Source organism: Schistocerca nitens, chromosome 1, assembly GCF_023898315.1.
Source record: "Schistocerca nitens isolate TAMUIC-IGC-003100 chromosome 1, iqSchNite1.1, whole genome shotgun sequence".
Taxonomy (NCBI): domain Eukaryota; kingdom Metazoa; phylum Arthropoda; class Insecta; order Orthoptera; family Acrididae; genus Schistocerca; species Schistocerca nitens.
This window is the reverse complement of record NC_064614.1, coordinates 1,054,747,925-1,054,773,416: the sequence shown is the minus strand read 5'-3', so window position 1 is coordinate 1,054,773,416 and position 25,492 is coordinate 1,054,747,925. Positions and strand designations below refer to the sequence as shown.

At 39.4% G+C, this 25,492-nt stretch overlaps 1 protein-coding gene across 1 annotated transcript in view; it reads left to right on the top strand.

Moving 5' to 3' along the window:
* LOC126225244 (neuropeptide FF receptor 2-like) overlaps positions 1 to 25,492 on the top strand; it is a 245,209-nt gene that overhangs the window by 89,032 nt on the left and 130,685 nt on the right. The window contains exon 4 of the mRNA XM_049942211.1: positions 1,902 to 1,983. Within this exon, the coding sequence (XP_049798168.1) occupies positions 1,902 to 1,983 (82 nt within the window). The remainder of the gene's footprint in view (positions 1 to 1,901; positions 1,984 to 25,492) is intronic.

Sequence of the window (25,492 nt, the reverse complement as noted above, 5' to 3'; positions counted from 1 at the left end):
AATGCTACTACAAGAGTAAGAGACTGGCACAGAAGAGGAATTCATAGGGACCGCGTCAAACCAGTCAGGAGAATGATGACTCAAAAATTTGGATATAAAAGCGGAAACTCCACATCGAGACTATTGTGATCTAAGGGGGAAGTTCCGCAGCACAGCACAAAACACATACAAGTTGAAATACCAACTACCACGTCACATATCGTTTCCTTACTCTATTCGAGAGGATATGATGCTCACTTCCTTGTTGAGCACTTGGAATATATTGGTATGATTTCGGTTTTAGAGGTGATAAGGTTATTTCCTACCTGACAAAAGAGTTACATGTCAATCTAACGAGTCAACATGAACCTACACGCCACTTCCTGGATTCACTACGTTTTATGAAAATGCCTCTTCAGAATCTTGCTGAGACAGTGCGTCAGGATAACATGCACTTCACTAAGGCTTCACATCGTAGAGGCACAAAGTTTCAGATTGTGTGAAGAAGTGGTTGGTTCCTTATGAATACCTGGATCTGAAGGAGAGACTTATTGAAACCATAGCTGCATTCATAACTTGAAGACACAGACATAACGGACGTAAAGCATGGTCATGCAGTGAATTGCGGTCATTTAGGGGAATATGCTAGACTATATACAGATATAGGTACACAGTTCCTTGCCACCCCCCTTCTCCCCCCTCTTCCGTCTGTGGGACATAGTGCCGCGGCATCTGCGGGACGCAAGTCAGCATCGAACTTTTGCTGATACTGACATGCTGCGATTTTTTGAATGTAGGATTCGAGGGGTGGGGGGGCGGTTGCCAGTGCTTAAGCAATTTTGCCAAGGCTATTAACACACGAATGAGTGAGAAGAAGAACAGGGCATCTGACAATTGGAGACACATCCTCTGCTTGGATGTAAACAACTTGTAAGGGCATGCCATGCAAAGCTCTCTGGCAGTGGCTGTCCAATAAGGAAATAGCCATATTACTTAGGTTCCAAGGTATTGCTGCAGATTCCTGTGAAGGATATGACTTGTAGATAGAACTTTCACATCCTATCACTCTACATGACCCGCACAGTGAATGCCGTTATGTCCAGAGCTACTTGTCTGTGTAGTGATTCAATCCCCTAGCTTATGAGAATGCTACGGATAAAAAGAGATACATCGTGCACCCACTATATGTTTCTTCTTTGTGTCTCAGAAACAATTCAGGACAGTAGTTTTTTACTTCAGAGAATCATTTTTAATTATCACTTTCCCTCCAGCCACAACCATACGAATTTATCACTGCTCTGAATATCGTGACACAATTCTGCTGCAGCATATCTCAGCGACATATAATGGATTATAGAGACACCAAAACAGTATTCCAGAAATTAAGCTTCTGGTATTCAGTCACTGAGTCTGGGAAGGTATCATAAATTGTAAAAGTGTAATATATCTGTCCCTCTTCGCTTCCATCATAGGTGGAAGTTAATTCGTTAATAGTTAATAAATATATTAAAATAATCGATTCCAAGTAAAGATTTATAGAACAATAGATTATATGCGACTTCATACTTATTCCGATTTTCATAGTTATCTTCTTCCTCACGGAGAAGGAGTCATCAAACACGCTTCCTGAATGCCGTTACCCTCGATCAGACGAAAAACAGATCACAGGCACCACTCTAGTACAGAGAGAAAGGATTCGTAAATGGTAAGGGGCCGCATATGAAATAACTGATACAAGGATTATCGAACGATAAAAGGTGTTTTCGAGTGCCCTAGGGTATGAACAGAGTTGTCATTTGTACTTACACGGTCCGCATTAATATTTGGGTATCGATTATTAGCAACTGAGTGTCTATTGGATGCGGGGATCGTGTGCGGTCAGGGTAAGCAAATAGCGACGCTGTTGTTGCAGGTGCTGCGAGACCAGCTACGGGGCATCGGCGTGTGCATGGTGAACCTGCCGGAGAGCATGGAGGACTACATGCGCGGCCTCTTCGTCCTCACGTGAGTACCTGCCGCCGCCTATCGGCTTCACATCATAAAGTAAATCGTGGCTACCAACAGGACAATTAAATTGAGTAGTAGGTGAGCGGAGAAACTCTGTAATGCAATCCCTTACTTAAGCGGCCACATACATAGTACGAAGAATTCAAATGCTTACCCTTACATTGTACGAACTGTCTCATAGTTCAGACAATGTTTTGTTTATGAGAGAAAGTGCATCATACTTGCAGATAAATACTACTTGTAATGGCGGTCTCAGTGTCAGCTCTTTTTCCTTTGTTTCGATGTAACATATAAAAAGATTTGTCCTGGGTTCTTGCTAAAGACGAACTCTGGAACACTATTGTTACTGTCTCCATCGTAGTTTACTGACGTTTCTTTGAAACATCAATTTTATTACCATTTACATAAACACATCTTCAAATAAACGCGATATAAAACTTGGCCACATCATACAAAGATCACAGTCTGAGAGCAACATGTCTCAAACTCTAAAAATGGTAATCCCGCTCTGACGCACTTCACACCAGATAAATCACATACACTGTACAGATCAGGGTTCTAGAACGTTCAAGATCAGGAAATAGTCCAAATCAGCATCAACACAACTTTTATACTAGAAATTATTTATCAATTTTAGTTTATACAGGGAGGGGACTGCCAAGGGGGAGGTTACCATGAGAAAAAGATTGAATAATCAACGAAAGGATCACGTTCTACGAGTCGGGGCGTGGAATGTCAGAAGCTTGAACGTGGTAGGGAAACTAGAAAATCTGAAAAGGGAAATGCAAAGGCTCAATCTAGATATAGTAGGGGTCAGTGAAGTGAAGTGGAAGGAAAACAAGGATTTCTGGTCAGATGAGTATCGGGTAATATCAACAGCAGCAGAAAATGGTATAACAGGTGTACGATTCGTTATGAATAGGAAGGTAGGGAAGAGGGTGTGTTACTGTGAACAGTTCAGTGACCGGGTTGTTCTAATCAGAATCGACAGCAGACCAACACCGACAACGATAGTTCAGGTATACATGCCGACGTCGCAAGCTGAAGATGAACAGATAGAGAAAGTGTATGAGGATATTGAAAGGGTAATGCAGTATGTAAAGGGGGACGAAAATCTAATAGTCATGGGCGACTGGAATGCAGTTGTAGGGTAAGGAGTAGAAGAAAAGGTTACAGGAGAATATGGGCTTGGCACAAGGAATGAAAGAGGAGAAAGACTAATTGAGTTCTGTAACAAGTTTCAGCTAGCAATAGCGAATACCCTGTTCAAGAATCACAAGAGGAGGAGGTATACTTGGAAAAGGCCGGGAGATACGGGAAGATTTCAATTAGATTACATCTTGGTCAGACAGAGATTCCGAAATCAGATAATGGACTGTAAGGCGTACCCAGGAGCAGATATAGACTCAGATCACAATATAATAGTGATGAAGAGTAGGCTGAAGTTCAAGACATTAGTCAGGAAGAATCAATACGCAAAGAAGTGAGATACGGAAGGACTAAGGAATGACGAGATACATTTGAAGTTCTCTAACGCTATAGATACAGCAATAAGGAATAGCGCAGTAGGCAGTACAGTTGAAGAGGAATGGACATCTCTAAAAAGAGCCATCACTGAAATTGGGAAGGAAAACATAGGTACAAAGAAGGTAGCTGCGAAGAAACCATGGGTAACAGAATAAATACTTCAGTTGATTGATGAAAGGAGGAAGTACCAACATGTTCCGGGAAAATCAGGAATACAGAAATACAAGTCGCTGAGGAATGAAATAAATAGGAAGTGCAGGGAAGCTAAGACGAAATGGCTGCAGGAAAAATGTGAAGACATCGAAAAAGATATGATTGTCGAAAGGACAGACTCAACATACAGGAAAGTCAAAACAACCTTTGGTGACATTAAAAGCAACGGTGGTAACATTAAGAGTGCAACGGGAATTCCACTGTTAAATGCAGAGGAGAGAGCAGATAGGTGGAAAGAATACATTGAAAGCCTCTATGAGGGTGAAGATTTGTCTGATGTGATAGAATAAGAAACAGGAGTCGATTTAGAAGAGATAGGGGATCCAGTATTAGAATCGGAATTTAAAAGAGCTTTGGAGGACTTACGGTCAAATAAGGCAGAAGGGATAGATAACATTCCATCAGAATTTCTAAAATCACTGGGGGAAGTGGCAACAAAACGACTATTCACGTTGGTGTGTAGAATATATGAGTCTGGCGACATACCATCTGACTTTCGGAAAAGCACCATCCACACAATTCCGAAGACGGCAAGAGCTGACAAGTGCGACAATTATCGCACAATCACCTTAACAGCTCATGCATCGAAGCTGCTTACAAGAATAATACAGAAGAATGGAAAAGAAAATTGAGAATGCGCTAGGTGACGATCAGTCTGGCTTTAGGAAAAGTAAAGGGACGAGAGAGGCAATTCTGACGTTACGGCTAATAATGGAAGTAAGGCTAAAGAAAAATCAAGACACTTTCATAGGATTTGTCGACCTGGAAAAAGCGTTCGACAATATAAAATGGTGCAAGCTGTTCGAGATTCTGAAAAAAGTAGGGGTAAGCTATAGGGAGAGACGGGTCATATACAATATGTACAACAACTAAGAGGGAATAATAAGAGTGGACGATCAAGAATGAAGTGCTCGTATTAAGAAGGGTGTAAGACAAGGCTGTAGCCTTTCGCCCCTACTCTTCAATCTGTACATCGAGGAAGCAATGATGGAAATAAAAGAAAGGTTCAGGAGTGGAATTAAAATACAAGGTAAAAGGATATTAATGATACGATTCGCTGATGACATTGCTATCCTGAGTGAAAGTGAAGAAGAATTAAATGATCTGCTGAACGGAATGAACAGTCTAATGAGTACACAGTATGGTTTGAGAGTAAATCGGAGAAAGACGAAGGTAATGAGAAGTAGTAGAAATGAGAACAGCGAGAAACTTAACATCAGGATTGATGGTCACGAAGTCAATGAAGTTAAGGAATTCTGCTACCTAGGCAGTAAAATAACCAATGACGGACGGAGCAAGGAGGACATCGAAAGCAGACTCGCTATGGCAAAAAAGGCATTTCAGGCCAAGAGAAGTCTACTAATATCAAATACCGGCCTTAATTTGAGGAAGAAATTTCTGAGGATGTACGTCTGGAGTACAGCATTGTATGGTAGTGAAACATGGACTGTGGGAAAACCGGAAGAGAAGAGAATCGAAGCATTTGAGATGTGGTGCTATAGACGAATGTTGAAAATTAGGTGGACTGATAAGGTATGAGGAGGTTCTACGCAGAATCGGAGAGGAAAGGAATATGTGGAAAACACTGATAAGGAGAAGGGACAGGATGATAGAACATCTGCTAAGACATGAGGGAATGACTTCCATGGTACTAGAGGGAGCTTTAGAGGGCAAAAACTGTAGAGGAAGACAGAGATTGGAATATGTCAAGCAAATAATTGAGGACGTAGGTTGCAAGTGCTACTCTGAGATGAAGAGGTTAGCACAGGAAAGGAATTCGTGGCGGGCCGCATCAAACCAGTCAGTAGACTGATGACAAAAAAAAAAAAAAAAAAAAAAAAAAAAAAAACGGGGTGAGTTACTAACTATTGCCATCTAGAACAACTCCCGAAGTATGATAGCTGAAAACTTTGTGTGCATGGGACAATGGAGGCCATAATATGAGGTTGGTTTTTTGTTGCTAGATGGGGTCGCTTCAGAAAATTTTTTAAAGTTCCTGTGGAACCAAACTGCTAAGGTCATCGGTACCTAGGTTTACACATTACTTCATCTAACTTAAACTTATTTACGCTCTGGACAACACGTACACACCCATGCCCGTGGGAGGACTCGAGCCTCCGTCGGGGGGAGCCGTGCGAACTGTGGCAAGGCGCCTCAGACCACACGGTGTCGCTTTAGAAATATGAAGATCAACGTTGTTTCTTTAAATGGGATGCTATAGTTTGGTACTTATTTCTGATAGTGGCTATCGAGACGAATCCATTGATGTGTAGTAGTAAGGTCTTTGAAGGTCAACGAAGGTCAAAAAGGTGGCATGAACGTCCATTTACAGAAGGTGTTCGAAGTGATGACCATCGGTATCAATGCAGTCCTGCAATCTTCTTATCATGGATTGAGCGGTATCCCCATCTAGCAACAGAAAACCAACGTCATATTATGGCCCCCGTTGTCCCGTGAAACTATTGTCCCACAAACTTTCCAATTTCTGTCACACTATCAGAGTCATTCTTGGTGGTAATAGATAGTGACTCACCATGCATGTTGGTCCTGATAATAATCATTCAAGTGAAAACTTGTAAGCTAAATGATTACTAAGAAAGGTTGTTAAGTTCTGGCAATATGAAAAGCAGAACCTTCCTGTAATTTTATAAAATCCATTTCATTATCAATATTAAAATTAGAAAAATTATAAATGAAGACAGAAATTTTGCTTCGGTAAGAACTGAAAGCTAAAAATACTGTCTCTGATGTAAACTTACTTTCAGAATAAATACTTTTAAAATTATGACTACTAAAATTCACCACATAAGATCGATACTGTGAAATATGTAGGTATAAGTAATAACAACATATTGACAAAAATATAGTTTTTTGGCAATCAGCCAGAAAAATCTGCAGTTGAGAAATATATAATTTAAATAAAGAAATTAACGCAAGTTTGACCAATATTTATACGGAATCATACATTTCAGTTGGCATGCGAAAGTTCTGAGAAGGCTAGATTCGTTATAACTTTACTTGTTTGAGCATAAAGATCATCTTTTGCAGCCACATAAAAACGACATATTTAGTAGGCAAATATTTTCTGTGAGATAATAGAAAAATATATTCTTTCTCTAAAAGTATCTTCAGCTTACATAACGCTCAACACTTAGCACTATCTGGAATCAGTGAAATGAAATTTTATTTTTTGTCAAGTGATTCATAATTTATGCATATCACAGCTAACATTTTAGTAGAATCTCTAAAATCTTATAATAAATTTGTCTGCTGTATAACTGGAGGAATGTGAAAACTATAACATTCTTCTGAGGGAGACCATAGCTGCAGATATTTGTAGGTTCATGTGAAATTTAACTCTAAACATATCATACATAGTATGCGAGCAGCTCATAAAAGCTTATATACATTGTACTAGTGTAGATAATATGAATGTGTTCATTGTGAAAGAAGTGCGACTTATAAAAAAATTAATGTTATTCTGCTCTAAAGTGGTTCAAGTGAAATTAGCAGCTACAGGAAATCCTAGTAAATTAAGACAGAACTGTGTATTATTCAAATAACAACATGACAAAACAACGCTTTATTATTTTAGACTATTTTCTATATTTCATTTCGTTATTTAAAATTGCTAATAAGCTTAATTTAATTCCTCATACGACAAATAATGTTCACAGTTGGTTTAAAACGTAGAGTTAAGTTACTTTTTAAACACCAACATATTTTATGAGAACTGGTCCTAGTCAAAGTAGTATCCATTTGCTAGTCTCAATCCCATGAATATTTCATTTATCAAATTATTCTGAGAGCTACAATTAAGTAGAGTCTGAATCATATTATAACAGGATTTTCACCTCTGAATAGATGCAATTTACATTATCAGCCAAATAATCAATCAAAACATACCAAGATACTTCCATTTTGTAGCCTAATTTTACCTAACTGAACTACCAAACTACACCTTACATCATTACTTATTACAGTGTGATTTTACTCTTATCTTGTTTTGTTTCCTTTTGAGTAACAAAGCAGGGTTAATACTACTTTCCTTTCATGTGATAATACTTTCACCTCCACATAGCTCCCTAGTACATGTCGATTTCTCGATAATATTGCCCTGCTATTGCATATTTAAATTTTTACATCCTACCTCAGTGGTTTTTTTTTTATTACTGCTAGTAATTCACTGCTTATTTCTAATCAAGAATTCCTCTGTTGTACTGAAGGAAGTGTTACAAAGACATTAACTTTGGTGTACATTGTATAACACTCTTGCTGTTTGTCAAACTTTTTAATTAACTAGGCAGATTCTAAAAGTGTTTACAGCTGACTATTTCACATCTGTATGTGACAAATTACATACACAAGAAGCTAGCTGAGATCACTTTTTCTGCTAGTATTGTATTTGTCGATTTCTCCCTAACCTTAAATTCAATTACCTGTTGGCAACAAATTCCATCATTGAATAACTGCATCGTTGGGCTGTAGCTAATAATCCCAACTGTTTAAATAAATGATTACAGGATGGTCCCACTGATAATTATGATTACTTCCTTTAGTTCAGAGAATATGTTTTCCTAACTGACAAGTTACCTAACAATATTATTCCACATGAAACCCATTAAGAACATTGGAATATGTGTTAAGTCAGTGATTTCTGCCTTCCTAAGTTCGGAAATTATTCTTATGGTTAAAAAAGCTAAACCCAGTTGTTAAAGCAGGTATGCTACAGGATTTTTCGTCAACATACATAAAATAAATTTGAATTTTCTGCCTTAATAATTAATTCTTCTTGGTGTAGATCACTGATTACAGGTGTGGTAGTTTCTAAAGCATAAAACTGTTTTTTTTTTCTTTTTCAAAGTTTATAGCTGTCTCATTTGTGTGAAGCCAGTTACAATATAACTAGCAGAAAATAATTTATGATATCCTTTGTTGGTCATTTTTACACAGTTCAGAAACAATACCGTATCATCTGCAAAACTAATTAAAATAAAATGTCAGATTATTAACATGGAGGAATCAAAGCAGTGGACGCATGATCGAATCGTATAGGGCATCCACTGTAATTTGTTCATATGCAGATGATGTAATGTACCTCTGTGAATCATTTAAACAGCCTAATCTAACAAGCTGCTTTCTGTTTTTTCAAACAGCAACTAAGACATGAGTTTAATATTTTATCCATCTTCAGCAACTTTAGTTCTATATATCTAAGTAATCAGCAGTCAGATGCATAAAATAAACTTAATTTCTTAACCGGTTAAGAAATCAAATTTTTGTATACAGCTAAGACATGACTGTGTCCAACCAGCAATCCAATAATGACGAAACTTTTCTAAAGAATACGACGACAGGAACGATCAAATTCCTTCGATAACTTTCAGAAAATAATAAATAATGATACCAGAATGAAAAATGCTCCTATCATAGCGAATATGTCCTGGGAAAAGTTAGGAATGTAAAAGAAGGGGACTAGCTTTTTGACTTACCTGGCATCTTCAAGACATTTCAGTCAAAATTTCTTGACATGTTAATACTTTTTTACTTGTTAGTATTAGTACCCATGTCATGTACTTTAACGCATCGTGTCAAGTAAAGTAACACGTCTAAAAAGGTTAAATCAGGTGATCGAACGGGATACTCCTCTTCGCCTAATCCCTCTAGAAGGAAATCTGCAGTTGAAAACTTTCCTCGCATCAAGCTGAAAACTAGGTGCGCCCCATTTTGTAGAAAGTAATAATCTTCATTGTCAAACATTTCGTTAAAATCTGGAGTTACGTGTAACATTTCTACGTAGGAGTCACCTAAGACAGTCTCTGCAAAGAAATGCCACCCGATTCGCTCTAGAAGGCATATCATTTATCTACTCCTGGTAGATTAACATACATTTCCACAGTTCGTTAGCCCAATACAGTTATTGCGGTCAACTGTTCCATTAAGTTCATAAGTCGCTTCATATGATCAACGAATTAGAGCCTTTTCATCTTCTTCGTACACGTTGATGAGCCACTGAAATAATTCAGTTCACCTATCATGATCATCCTCGACCAGGGCCTAGAGAAATGTCCGAAGGCGTTCATCCTTGAGAGCGCAAAAGTCTGTGGACGCTGGATTTATTGCCTCCTGTCTCACGAGAGCATTGCCTACCAGACTTCTTTGGGGACTGTGCGTACGCCTGAATCACTGTCTGCTGAATGTCTCTTTTCTCCACTTCGTCCCCTCTTCATACCATGCATCGTTCCAAAGACACCAGGCATGTCCCGAATTCTTGTAATTATTGTTAACCGCTGGGATGGCAGAGTCCTACACAAAATTCTCCAATCTCGTAGACCTCAAATTCTCTGTTTTCCATTAACACTTAAGTACCCACTTACGTTCTTCAAACGATAACGCTAATTTGTTTTCATTCTTGTAACAAATGGAAGTGTTTTTAAGTTTTTCACTGTAAGTAAATCAGTCAAACGTATTATGAAATAATTGATCTCAACGTAGGAAATAAAATAATTTTGAGAAACATTTAATAGGCTTTGAATGGTGCTCGGAATCATGTTCAGAAAATCAGCTGCAGACTGAGAATACTCATAATCCTTCCTGACATTTGAAGGATTCTCTATTGAAAAGTTTTAGAGACTGAAAATTCAACCTTTTCTGCAAAACTAGACTTTACGCTGGTCAGTTTGATACCTCATTTGTTCTTTTTCCGTTCTTGTATGAGAACTTGGACTAAAACCCATTGCATAGTCTCTAGAGAGCCTTGTTCTAGCTGCGCTCATATATTTGAACAGGAAAATTATCTATAACTGCTTTCATTAAAGAGAGCTTTAATTTCAAAGAGTGTATACATTATTTTGGGACAAGCTGTAGATGAACAGTAAGCGAGGAATACGATAGCTCTGCTGTATACTCTTTCTAATCCGAGCATTTCATTACTGGCTCGTGTACATATTGTAAACTAGTTGAGTACTCAACATTGCCCAAGTATGTGCGAGTACTTATTTAAATTCTGTTAGTCCTTCTCCTCCTTCATCCTCTCTCCTCCGTTACCCTCTCTATCTCCCTCTCACCCCTTCTCTCTGTCTATCTCCTCCTTCCCCACTCCCTGTCCATCTCCTCCTTTCCCTGTTTGCCCATTTCCTCCTCTCTGTCTATCTCCTCCTCTTTTACTTTCTGTGTCCATCTCCTCTTTCCCCTCTCCCTGTCCATCTCCTCCCCTCCCCTTTCTCTGTTCCTCTCTGTCTCTGTTCATCTCCTGCTTGCCCCTCTCTCAATATATTCTTCACCCCTCCGCCTGTCCACATACTCCTCTGTCCTTTCTCCACCCACCTCCTCCTCTCTCCCCTGTCCATTTCTGTGTCTTCCCTTCCTCTATTCACTTCTCCCTGGCCTCCCTTTGTCCATTTCCTTCTCCATCCTACATGTGTCCATCTCCTCCTCCTCCTCCCCTCTCTGTCCATCTCCTCCTTTCCCTTCGCTGACCACATCATCATTCGCGCTGCAGTAGGAGGTTTTTGGCTCTTAGCCCATAGTATTTCTTCGTATATAGTAAGTAATATATGTACCTAGTTTGTTTGAAATAGATCCAGGGGCTATGAGGAATTTTTTTACCCTTGACTTTGCCCATACATGTATACATTACATACATTTAACATATTTACACACACACTTCACCTACATCTGTTGCGAATTTCGCCCTATGATTTCGTCTTCAGTCATCTCGATGTTTATGAGGTCGTATCTCCTGAAATATGTGTGAATACTGTCTGTGATGTGTGTTCCGAATAGAGTTAGTAGCAAAGAAGTAATAAATTTAAACCTCATGCACATTTCGGTAGTTTTTTCACGCATCACAGTGTTTATGATGTCATACCTTCTGAACTTTGGGTCGTACAATGACATAATTTTGCAGGTACAGGTGAATGCTGTCTGCAAAATATATTGCCAATACCGTTAGTAGTAGAGCAATAACAAATTAAAACGTCATGCTTGATGCGAGAGTTTCGCTTCATGGACAGCGAAAATGTAGTGAGCGATGAAATTGTTTCTCTTCGTCATTTTGTGGGGGTTGTCAGCGAGAAAAAGTTTCGTAAGGGTTTGAAGTTATGTGTAAAGTTTGCAAGTCACTAACTACTCTCATTCTCAAATACTAGATGAATAATGTCTCGGTGTTCGCGAGTCGTTGGCTACACTTGTTTTTCACCCCCCCCCTCCCCCCCCCTCCCCCCCCCCCCCCCCCGGGTTTGATAGGAAGGTGGTTCTTACCCTCACACCTATTCTTCTTGGCAGTAGGTGACAGATGTATCAGTTCTGAATGAAATCTGTCCAGTGGCTTCGGAGATGTAGGACATATACACACATACTTTTATGATATATGTGGATATCGTTTTTGTGTTTGATTTCATTTTGATTAAATGAAACCTATACGTTGCCACAGGCTACGCTCAAGTTACCTTAGGAAACTCCTTGAAAACTAGACTGGTAGTTTTAGAGGTTAGCGTGTACAAACAAACAGGCAGACACGACGGTTTAAGATAAAACCTCGTAGCAAGGTATCTCCTTTTTTCGTATTCTGATTATGATTACATAAAGCCTATCGTTGCCCAAAGCTACGTTCGACTTACGTGTGAAAATACCATGAAAATTAGTTTAGTAGTTTTGCAGATTAGTGTGTTCAAATAGACAAACAAACACAGCGGTTTTGCAGGCTTATTATTAGTATAGATTACCTCTCTGTAGTTCGCACCTATTTTCCTGAGAATTTCCGATATCTTATGTCATTTTACCTTGCCTAATTCTTTTACTAGATCGACAAATATAATCGGGTAAGCCTTACTTCCGTTATCAGTCACACGGTCAGAACTGCCTCACTGGTGCCTTTACCTTTCCGAAATCCAAAGTGATTATTGATCGCAGGTTTTCTAAAGCTCTGTTAAACTCTAATTATGGATAACGTATGTCTTCCATACAGTCCCATTTCTTCTTTGTCAAACAGTTACTCTCCACGCAGTGGTCCTCAATCTACTCTTTCCACCTATCCGCTTTCTCCTCTGTCTTTAGTAGTGGCATTTCTCTCACACTCTTTATTGCTGACACCTTTGCTGGGAATTTTATCGAAGTATGTTTTAACTTTTCTATATGATGAAACAATCCTTCTTCTTCACTTTTTTCCTAGAGCATGTTTGCCTAGGCTTTCCTGCATCTCGTTAACATTTCATTCTTAAATGTCTTATATCGCTATATTCTTTTATTTTCCTGATAATTTTTGCACTTACCTCTTTCGTCGATCAGTTCAGATATTGCTTATGTTACACAAGGTTTCTTCACAACTATCTTTCATGTACTTATATTTGTCCACATTCTGTGAGTGCCCTTTTTAAAAATGTCCTTTCCTCTTATCTCAGTATCTACAGCAGTAGAGACCCTCAAATTGGGAGAACTTCAAATGCACCTCATTAATCCTCAGTGCTTTAGTATTCCACGCCTTTCCACAATGTTATAGGTAGGAAAGCTGTATAAATATGGAATTCAGTTCAGCTGAAATTTTTACAAAATAGCCAACTGTGCTCAGAAATGGCAAACTAAATACAGCTGGTGGTGGAATGCTTGTTGCTGTCAGAAATAATTTACCTTCTGGTGAAATCAAAATAGTTCATTCTTCTGAGTTAGTATCGACAGAGACTCCACTTTACAAAAGGAATAATTTAATAATTTTTGAGGCCTCCTGACTCATATGCTACAGTTACTGATCAGTTAAAAAAAAAACACGAGTCTCAATTCACATAGGTACCCCACTCATACTGTTAAAGTTGGTGGTGATTTCCATCTATTCTCGATACATTGGCGAGAATACATGTTTCAAGTCGGAGGTAGGCACAAACGCCGTTCGAAATCGTTCCGAATGTGTTCTCACAAGGGGAGGCCGCCAATTGTGAAATTCAGATTCGATTCATACTGTGCATAATAAAAGCTCATGGCCAGAGGTGTAATGTGGCAAAGCACCAAGATGCACTTCTCAGCCGTTGTCGAGAAAATCGACAGTGAAAAAAAACCGTTGCGGTGAAATACTCTCTACGATTAATAATTTTCTGCAGTGTCTTGGCCCAGCGGTAAGCACTCGGGTTCGTAATCCGAAAGTCACCGGATCGAATCTCGCGCTCTGCAACTTCTTTTGTTTTTTGTAATTCAAATGTATACACACTCACACACACACACACACACATATATATATATATCGTCCACCACCAACTGTCTTCTCCGATTTTTGCCGATATGATACGATACGCGTGGTATGCATCAAACCTGACGAACGATAGAACCATTTTTCAGAATGTCAATCAGGTGTGTTTCCCAACAGATAATTTAAAAAACAATTGTTCTTGTAAAAACGCATCGTTTATCAGATGTGCTCGATGTCGTGCTGTTTTCTGCTTTCCATGTTTCTATGATAACTATCACTCTGGTTCGTGCGATACTCCAGCTACTTCTGGTCACTAATTGTTAATTATGTGCGATTGTATACCGAACTTTTCAATAAATTGTATCCACTTGAATACTATTTGTGATATTGTGTTTTATTTCAAGTTTTATTTTTCCACGACAAACGACTTTCAACAACTTATTATATATATATATATATATATATATATTACAAAAAAAACAAATAATAAAAAAAATTGCAGGGCGCGAGATTCGATTCGGCGACCTTCGGATTACGAACCCGAACGTTTACCGCTGCGCCACGACGCCGCAGAAATTTATTAATCGTAGAGAGTATTTCACCGCAACGGTTTCTTTTAACCGTCGATTTTCTCGACAACGGCTGAGAAGTGCATCTTGGTGCTTTGCCACATTACACATCTGGCCATGAGCTTTTATTATGCGCAGTATGAATCGAATCTGAATTTCACAATTGGCGGCCTCCCCTTGTCAGAAAATTATTTTAAACATTGAATTCACAATCCCACTCAAAGAGTAAATGGTTGCGAAAACATACTTGACCTCTTAGCAAAAAAAAATCCCGAGTAAATAGGGAACACCATGACAGATACAGGAATTAGTAATCACGAGATTGTCGTGGCGAGACTGAATACCGTAACATTAAAACCCACCAAAAAGAAACGCAGCCGCGCGGAGTGGCTGCACAGTTAGAGGCGCCTTGTCACGGATTGCGTGGCTCCCCCCACCGGGGTTCGTGTCCTCCCTCGGGCATGGGTGTGTGTGTCGTTCTTAGTATACGTTAGTTTAAGTTAGTTTAAATAGTGTGTAAGATGACCTCAGCCGTTTGGCCCCTTAGGAATAAATAAATAAAAAATAAACGCAAAATACATCTATTTCAGAAAGCGGATAAAAATTCGTTTGAGGCTTTCCTAAGAGTGAGTCTCAACTCCTTCAGATCTGATTATGTAAGCGGAGACTCGACGTGGCTTAAATTCAAATTGACATGAAATGTTACTGATCCACCTTGGTAAACAAAACAGGTCACAGCATTTTTCCAGAAGCAACAAAAAAAAAGAATGTCAAATTTAAAAGAACGCAAATCCCTCAAGCACACCGAAGTTAAAAGAATGCACACCCTCAAGATTGGCAAAGATTTATAGAAGCCCGTATGTGAGATGCTTGTAACACTTTCCAAGACGGAACTGTCTCGAAATCTGACACAAAATCCAAAGATGTTCGGATGTAAAGTACACCAGCGGAAATACACAATCAATACCTTCATGCGGGATAACAATGGTGATGTTAACGATGACAGTGCCACTACAGCAGAGTTACTAAAAACGGTTTTCCGAAATTCCTTCACCAAAGAACACGAAGTAAATCCTCCAGAATTCGACCTAAGAACAACTGCCAACGTGAATAACTTAGAAGTCGGTGTCCTCGGTGTAGAAAAGCGGCATTCTTTTTCATGAGTCATCAGTCTTCTTACTAGTCTGATGCAGCCCGCTAGGAATTCCTCTTCTATGCAAACCTCTTCATCTCAGAGTGGGCACTTTCAACCTACATCCTCTATCATTTGCTACATGTATTTCAATTTCTGTTTTCCTCTAAAGCTTTTGTCCTTTACAGCTCCCTCTAGTACCACGGAAGTCATTCCCTGACGTCTTAACAGATGTCCTATTATCCTGTCCCTTCTAAGTATCAGTTTTTCCATATGTTCCTTTCCTCTCCGATTCTGCGCAGAACATCCTTATTTCTTAACGTATCAGTTCATCTAATTTTCAACATTCGTCTGTAGCACCCATCTCAAATGCTTCGATTCTCTTCTGTTCTAGTATTCCACAGTCCATGTTTCACTGTTAACAATGCTGTGCTCCAAATGTACATTCTCAGAAATTTCTTCATTAAATTAAGTGCTATATTTGATATTAGTTGATTTCTCATGGCCAGGAATACCATTTTTTCAGTGCTAGTCTGCTTTCTATGTCTTCTTTCTCCGTCCGTTATTGGTTATTTTGCTGCCTAGGCAGCAGAATTCATTAACTAACTTCACGTACTTCGTGACCATCAATCCTGATGTTAAGTCTCTCGGTGTTCTCGTGTGTGCTACTTCTCATTACTTTCGTCTTTCTTCGATTTACTCTCAATCCACATTCTGTACTCATTAGACTGTTCCTTCCATTCAGCAGATTATATAAGTCTTCTTCATATTCACTCAGGATAGAAATGTCACCAGCGCATTATATCACTGATAACATTTCACTTTCAATTTCAATTCCTCTCTTGAACCTTTCTTTTATTTCCATCATTGCTTCTTTGATGTACAGATTGAAAAATAGGGGCAAAAGACTACATCCCCGTCTTACACCCTTTTTAATCCTAGCACTTCGTTCTTGGTAGTTCACTCTCATTATTCCCTCTTGGTTCTTATACATATTGTATATTGCCTGTCTCTCCCTAAAGCCTATCCCTATTTTTTTCAGAATTTGGAACATCTTGCACCGTTTTACATTGTCGAACACTTTATCCATGTCGACAAATCCTATGAACGTGTCTTGATATTTCTTTAGTCTTGCTTCCAATATCAAGCACAAGATCATAGTTGTCTTTCTGGTGCCTTTGCCTTTACTAAAGCCAAGCTGCTCGTCATCTAACACATCCCGAATTTTCTTTTCCATTCTTCTGCATATTATTCTTGTCAGCAGCTTGGATGCATGAGCTGTTAAGCAGTCTTCGGAATTGTGTGGATGATATGTGCCCGAAAGTCAGATGATAATGTCACCAGTCTCAAACTTTATAGAGATCAACCAGAATAGTCATTCTGTTGCCGCTTTCATGATGCTTTTAGAAATTCTGATGGAATGTTATCTATCCCTTCCGCCTTATTGATCTCCAGATCTTCAAAGCTCAAATTCTGATTCTAACGCTGGATCCCACATCGCTTCTAAATCGACTCCAGTTTCTTCTTCTATCACATCAGACAAAAATCCCCCCCTCACAGAGGCCTTCAATGTACTTTTTCTACCTATCCGCTCTCTCCTCTGCATTTAACTGTGGAACGCCCGCTACACTCTTAATGTTACCACTCTTGCTTTTAATTTCACCAAAGGTTGCTTTGACATTTTTATATTCTGAGTCAGTCCTTCTGACAATCATTACTTTTTCGATTTCTTCACATTTTCATGAAGCCATTTCATCCTAGCTTCCCTACAATTCCCATTTATTTTATTCCTCAGCGACTTGTATTTCTGAATTTACTTACCTTTTTTGTACTTTCTTGTTTGATCGATCAGCTGAAGTATTTCTTCTGTTACCTATGGTTTCTTCGCAATTACCTTTTTTGTACCTATGTTTTTCTTTCCAGCTTCTGTGATTGCCCTTTTTAGTAATATCAGTTAATTGTACTGCCTACTAAGGTAATCCTTATTGCTTATTACTTCAAGGGGATGAACGACTGTAGCAAAGAAAAATTCTATCTACAGCACGTCACTTGCAATACTGTCAAGAAAGCCATAATGCGGATTAGATCAGCATCTACAGGACATGATGGCATCACTATCCAGATGGTAAAACTTATTATTGATCAACTACTGCCCTATATAACAGACATTTTCAGCGGTTCATCAATCACAAGTGTTTTCCCTGAGGCCTGGAAACTGGGACAAATTAAGCCACTGCCTAAAAAGGACATCGCCACAGCACCCTCTGACTACCGCCCCATCTGCCTTCTTCCTGCACTATCAAAGGCCTTAGAATATATAGTCCATGACCAGCTCACCAACTACCTAACTACTAACAACCTACTAGACGAATACCAATCAGGTTTCCGTAAACATCAAAGCACAACATCCGCAATGATAAAGGTGACAGATGACCTGAAACTTGCCATGGACAGACAAGAAGCGACTGTCATTTGCTTCTTAGATTTCAGCAAAGCATTTAATACTGTCGACTTCGACATCTTACTAGCCAAACTTAGCAATCTAAATTTCTGGCCAAATGCAGTGCAATGGTTTCGCTCACACATGACGTCTCGTCAGCAACGCGTCCTGTCCGGGAATATAAAATCACAATGGCGGCAGGTAGTGTCAGGCGTTCCCCAAGGCTCAGTATTAGGTCCTATACTCTTCTCTCTGTATGTCTATGATGTGTCATCGGTTCTGACCTATTGCAAATATTATCTGTATGCTGATGACCTTCAGTTGTGTCTAAGTGCAAAACCAAGCAATCTTAAGAAAGCTATTGAAAATTTCAATACTGACCTCGATGCACTATCAAAATGGGCACAAGACATAGGACTAAAACTAAACCCATCTAAAACCCAAGCGGTACTTGTTGGTCACTCTAAGCTCATTAGCCCAAAACATCGGAGATCTGTACCATCTCTTATCCTAAATGGAAAAAATATTAACTTTTCTCCCTCAGCAAAGAGTTTGGGAGTAATAATAGATGAAAATCTAATTTGGACAGAGCACGTAACTGCAGTGTGCAAAAAAGCATCAGTATCTCTTCATGTCCTACAAAAATATGAAAAACTCTTCCCTTTCGATCTGAAAAAGAAATTTTTACAAACGCTTATACTTCCAATCATTGACTACAGCGATATTATCCTACAAGGTCTCTCTCAGGAAAATTCGCGACGTCTGGAACCGTTTATGAATGCCTGTGTCCGATATATCTGTGACGTTCGACTTTTTGATCACATTTCACCAGCATATGCAAAACTGTCCTGGCTGCGTGCAGACAAACGCAGATATTTCCATACACTCTGTCTCATCTACTGCCTTATAAATGTACACTGTCCCTCATATCTCTCTTCGTCCTTAACGCTTATGTCGGAACAACATGACAGAAACACACGTTCCCATCATAATAAAATCCTCTCTGTTTCACTGCATCACTCAGTCACCTTCTCCAAGTCCTTTACAGTAGCGGGAACCCGACTCTGGAATAACCTCCCTCGTTATGTTAGAGAACTTAAAAACATGTCCGGCTTCAAAAAACAGTTAATGACGTATCTACTTAAGCAACAGTAATACCTTCCTCTATACATGAATGCACTTCACCTCATTACTTCCCTCTTTCCCCCTCCTTAAATCTCCCTTCCCCAAAACTCGCTATACTAGTAAACATCTACTTTACACACCAAGATATTAATGTAAATCTGCACAAATCTTCATTACTATTGCCAATTTTCTCATGTTTATCATTATTATTTGATTTTTTTAAACTGTTATTATTATTGATTTTATCATAATTTGTATGTATAGCACCTGTTCTAAAAATACTGACAGCATTTACTTTATTAGGTCTTAGTCATTACTCTTTATTCATATTGTCACTAGAGTAATCTAATTTTCTTATTTAAACTATTGTCGTGATGTAACTCTGATGTGTGAAATGCTGCATGTGTGGAATACTGGTCCGATGTAAGAGAGGGCCTGATGGCCCTAATCTGATCCGGTTAAATAAATAAATAAATATATCTATAGCCTTTGAAAACTTCAAGCGCGTCTCGTCATTCCTTAGTACTTCCGTATCCCACTTCTTTGCGTATTGATTCTTCCTGATTATTCTCTTAAACTTCACCCTGCCCTTTATCACTACTACATTGTGATCTGAGTCTATATCTGCTCCTCGGTCCGCCTTACAATCCAGTATCTGATATCGGAATCTCTGTCTGACCATGATGTGATCTAAGTGCTTTTTCCAAGTATATCTTCTTCTCTTGTGACTCCTGAACAGAGTATTCGTTATTACCAGCTTCCCCTTCTCTCATTACCTGTCCCAAGCCCATATTCTCCTGTGACCATTTATTGTACTCTTTTCCCTACAACTGTATTCTAGTGTCCCATGACTGTTAGATTTTCATATCCCTCTGCGTTCTGTATTACCCTTTCAGTATTCTTATATACTTTCTCTATGTCTTCATCTTCAGTTTGCGACGTCGGCATGTATATCTGAGTTATTGTTTTCGGTGTTGGTTTCCCGTCGATTCTGACAAGAAAAACCCTATCACGGAACTGTTCACAGTAACACACTTTCTGCCCTACCTTACTGTATATAACGAATCCTACTCCCGTTATACCATTTCCTACTGCTGTTAATATTACCCCATACTCATCTGAGCAGAAAACCTTGTCTTCTTTCCACTTCATTTCACTGCCCCCTACTACATCTAGATTGAGCCTTTGCATTTCCCTTTTCAGATTTTCTAGCTTCCCTACCATGTTAAAGCTTCAGACATTCCACGCCTCGACTCGTTGGTTATTTATTCTTTTACTCATGGACGCCTACCCCTTGGAAGTCCCCTCCTGGAGATCCGAATGAGGGTCTTTCCCGGAATCCTTTGCCAATGGAGAGATCATCTTGACGCTTTTTCAATTACAGACCCATATACTGAGGACATGCGTTATCTATCTTTAATGATGTGGTTTCCACTGCCTTCTGCATCTTTAAGCCGTTGAATATTGCTGATTCTTCCGTCTTTAGGGCAGTTTCCCACCCCAAGGACAAGAGAGAGCCCTGAACCATTTTCCTCTCCGCTGCCATCTTTGACAAAGTCGTTGGCGGAATGACGGTGACTACTTATCCCGGAAGTCTTCGGCTGCCAATGATTATTATTATTCAAAGGCCACGGGTGCTTAAATCACTTAATAAGGGGTAGGCCTCCGGTCTTGATGATATACCAGTCAAGTTCTTCTCAGACTACGCTGATACATAAGTTCCATATTTAGCAGTCATAAACAACTGATCAGCGCATCAAGACAGGAAAGTTGCACAAATCACACCAACACCCAAGAAGGGAAACAGGAATAACCACAGACCCATATCTGACTTCGATGTGCAGTAGGATTTTGGAACATACACGGTGTTCAAACACTATGAGTTGCCTCGAAGAAAACGATTTATTGCTAACGGCCAACACGGATTAAGAAAATATCGTTCTTGTGAAGCACAACTAACTCTTTATTCTCACGAAGTAATGAGTGCTATTGACAGGGGACGTCAAATTGATTCCAAACTTTTAGATTTTCAGAAGGTTTTTGACACCATACCCCACAAGTTACACCTAATCAAATTGCGTACCTATGGATTATCGTCTCAGTTGTGCGGATGGATTCGTGATTTCCTGTCTTAAAGTTCACAATTCGTAGTAACTGACGGAAAGTCATCAAGTAAAACAAAAAAATTATCTGGCGTTCCCTAATGAAATGTTATACGCCCTCTGCTCTTACTGGTCTACATAAACGATTTACTCGTAGGAGACAATCTTAGTAGCACTCAGATTGTTTGCAGATGATACTGCCATTTACAGTCTTATAAAATCATCAGTTGATCAAAACAAATTGCAACGCGATTTAGACAAGATATCTGTATAGCGTGAAAAGTTGCAATTGACTCTAAATAATGAAAAGTGTGAAGTCGTCCACATGAGCACCAAAAGGAACCGGCTACACTTCGGCTACACGATAAATACACACAAATCTAAAGGCTATAAATTCAACTAAATACCTAGGGATTACATTTGTGAATAACTTAAGTTGGGACGGTCACATGGCTAACGTTGTGAGGAAAGCAAACCAAAGACAACGGTTTATTGGCAGAACACTGAGAAAATGCAACAACTCTACTAAAAGGCTGCCTACACTACGCCTGTACGTTCTCTTTTGGAGTATTGCTGTGCGGTGTGGATTCCGCATCAGATAGGATCGACGGAGGAAATCGAAGAAGTTCAAAGAAGGGCAGCTCATTTTGTACTGTTGTGGAATAGGGGACAGAGTGCCGCGGATGTGATACTTGGACTGGGGTGGCAGTCATTAAACAAAGTCGTTTTTCGTTGTGGCACGATCTTTTCACAAACTTTCAGCCACCAACTTCCCACTCTTAGTGTGAAAATATTTTGTTAGCACCCACCTACATAGGACGGAATGATCGCAATAATAAAGTAAGTGAGATCAAAGCTGTTTTTTCTGCGCGTTGTTCGAGAGTGGAACATCAGAAAAATAGCTTGAAGTTGGCTCCATGAACCCTCTGCCAGGCACTTAATTGTGACATGCAGAGTAATCATGTAGATGTAGATGATATTTCCGGATGAATCTCTCAAATTTCCATCATTACTAAATTGTGAACTGAGTATATACATAGTCTAGTCAAATTACTGTGACTACCATGTATGTTCGACGTCAACGTGCAACAGTCACAGAGACAGGTGGCGGCACTAGCAATGGAGTGTATAAAAAACGTGTTGGAACTACGCGGAAAACAGTGTAGTCGTTGTCGTAATGTGGAAAAGGAGCGATTTATTTGACGTCGAAAGAGCATGATCATTGGCTTTTAGGCCAAGGATGGAAGGATGGGTATTCGCATACCGCGATGGTTAAAGCATACAACCCAGTTGGGTTTTGCCCTTACCTCCGTAAATTTCCCAAGTATACCTTCTACTCTCCAACTACCATGTATGTTCGACGTCAACGTGCAACAGTCACAGAGACAGGTGGCGGCACTAGCAATGGAGTGTATAAAAAACGTGTTGGAACTACGCGGAAAACAGTGTAGTCGTTGTCGTAATGTGGAAAAGGAGCGATTTATTTGACGTCGAAAGAGCATGATCATTGGCTTTTAGGCCAAGGATGGAAGGATGGTTATTCGCATACCGCGATGGTTAAAGCATACAACCCAGTTGGGTTTTGCCCTTACCTCCGTAAATTTCCCAAGTATACCTTCTACTCTCCAACTACCATGTATGTTCGACGTCAACGTGCAACAGTCACAGAGACAGGTGGCGGCACTAGCAATGGAGTGTATAAAAAACGTGTTGGAACTACGCGGAAAACAGTGTAGTCGTTGTCGTAATGTGGAAAAGGAGCGATTTATTTGACGTCGAAAGAGCATGATCATTGGCTTTTAGGCCAAGGATGGAAGGATGGTTATTCGCATACCGCGATGGTTAAAGCATACAACCCAGTTGGGTTTTGCCCTTACCTCCGTAAATTTCCCAAGTATACCTTCTACTCTCCAATTTTGTAACAATGCATTCGCTGTTACTAGCTGAAATTTATTGCAAAACTCATGTAGTCCTTTTCCTCTCTCATTCATACTAGCGAGCTCATATTCTTCTGTAACTCTTTCTTCTATTCCTTCTGCTACTAAAGCATACCTGTCACCCGTGGCCATATATTTCCATCTATTTTTACAGACTGAATTACGCTTTCAGTGTCCTGACACACTTTCTATACCTCGTTGTCTTCTATTTGTCACAACGGCGTGTACATCATAACAATTATTGTTGGTGTTTGTCTGACCGTAAATTCCTATGATTTTTCAATTTCACTTCACTGACGCCAGCTAAGAGGCTTTGCACTTCCCTTTTCAATTTTTTTTAGCTTCCCTACCACATTCTCCCTCCGACACGTAGAACTTTAGCCTTGTGTTAGTTGTTCGACATTTCTCTCACTGCCACGTCTTCCGTGACAGTCGCCTTCCGGAGTCTTCTGCCAATGGAGATACCACCGTGATACTTCGAAGTACAGTGTGGATACACATTATGTGTCTATAATGTTATGGTTTCCATTGCCATCTGCATCTTCATGCCGTTGATCACTGCTGATTCTTCCGTCTTTTTGAGTGAGTTTCCCACCCTAAGGGCAAGGTAGTGTTTTGAACCTCTGCCCGCTCCACTGCTCTCCGCGCCAACGCCGTTGGCAGTTTGCAGGTGACCGCTCATATTAAAAGTCTTTTGCCGCCGTTGCTGATTATTTTTATACAAAATGGAAAAAATGGATGGAACCTAAACCAGACACACGATACTTTTATTACAAATGCGCTACCCCTATACCACTTATGATAACCAAAAATGTCTCTGCACTTCAAAGGTGAGGCTTAGGCCTTATTGTACCTGTCTCTTGAGTCACAGGTTCCGATTTTGAACTTGCTTTAGATCGTTCTTTTTTTTCTCGCATATTTCAAATTCAGATTAAGGTTTTTCTTCCTTATCCTTGCCTACAGTCCCCGATCTACCAAATTTCCGAATCGGGGCTAAAACTTGATAATGGCGCCTCCCTCCCCACTCGAGATTTTGAGACACGAGGTCCAAATTTTTTTGTAAATCTATTTTTCAAAAATATGTTTATTTTTTAGCTTAAATAATTCTGAAGAGTTTGATATATAACACGTATATGTTCGAGGAAATGTAAGACGTTATTTTGTCTTAAGTGTGCCAAAGCGCAGGCCACGCCTCTTCACACAGCATTTTTCTATTGCACGTCACTATATTTTGCTCTGTGGAATTAAAACGTGTATATTTTGTAAAGGAAGTCATCAAACCTATATTCAGAACAATGGAAATTAAAATGTCGTGTGGTGCCTCTCCTGCATCCACTCGGCCGGTTTGACATCCTACCCCCCTTAAAAAAAAAAAAAAAACTCACAATTTATACTGGGTGGGATTATTTGTGACCGGGAGAATAAGAACTGTTCAGAAAATTTGCATTATTTCTTGTCTATTAGTTAACAAGTTTCTCTTCTGTGTGACACAAAATTAAATGTAGGGAAGATAAAACCAATAAAAGCAAGAGACAAGCAAGATAGTACACATTTCTTCAGTCCTTAGGTCCCAGCATTTTTTTTTCTCTCTCTAATCTTGCTACAGCTTAAGACGGTGTGCTTCCCTTTCTGCGAAAGAGTCTATTACCTCATCAAAGTTCGTCAAACATTTTGCTATTTAGCAAAAGATCAAAATGTCGTTGCGTAATACCGAGAAAGGTGTTAAATCGAATAGAATCCAAGACTGGTGTGGTTTCTCGATTTGATTAGGCTACGTCTATTTTGACACTACCTGCTAGACGAAACGAATTAGGCCTTTCTAATATTGCAGCAATTGTAACACACGCCAAATAAGCGAGACTGTTTTGGCACAAATGGTCATTTTTATCTGCCTCATTTACATAAATAACACAGAATGTAATTCACGAAGTAGCAATATCAAATGCCTATTATTCGTACCCAAAAAAATGGTTTTGTGTTAATAAAGAATTTCACATTTCATTCGTATCTTCAGTTTCTCAAGCATGAAATCAAAAAGTAGGAGTAAGAAATTTTTATATAAATTTGGAATCATCATATTCTTTCCTATAATTTGTGAAATGTCCCCGTTTCTTCTCCTTCGTCGTTCTAACAATCAATCTTGGTCATGACTAATTCTGTAACTATTCCTGCCATTGTCAAAACTTGTTCTGCGGTTAACTTCACTTACCCTGCCAGAATCTCCGGTTCAGTTATTCCGCGTTTGTTCTCCCGTTAGACGTTATTACATGTTCGTATAATGCAT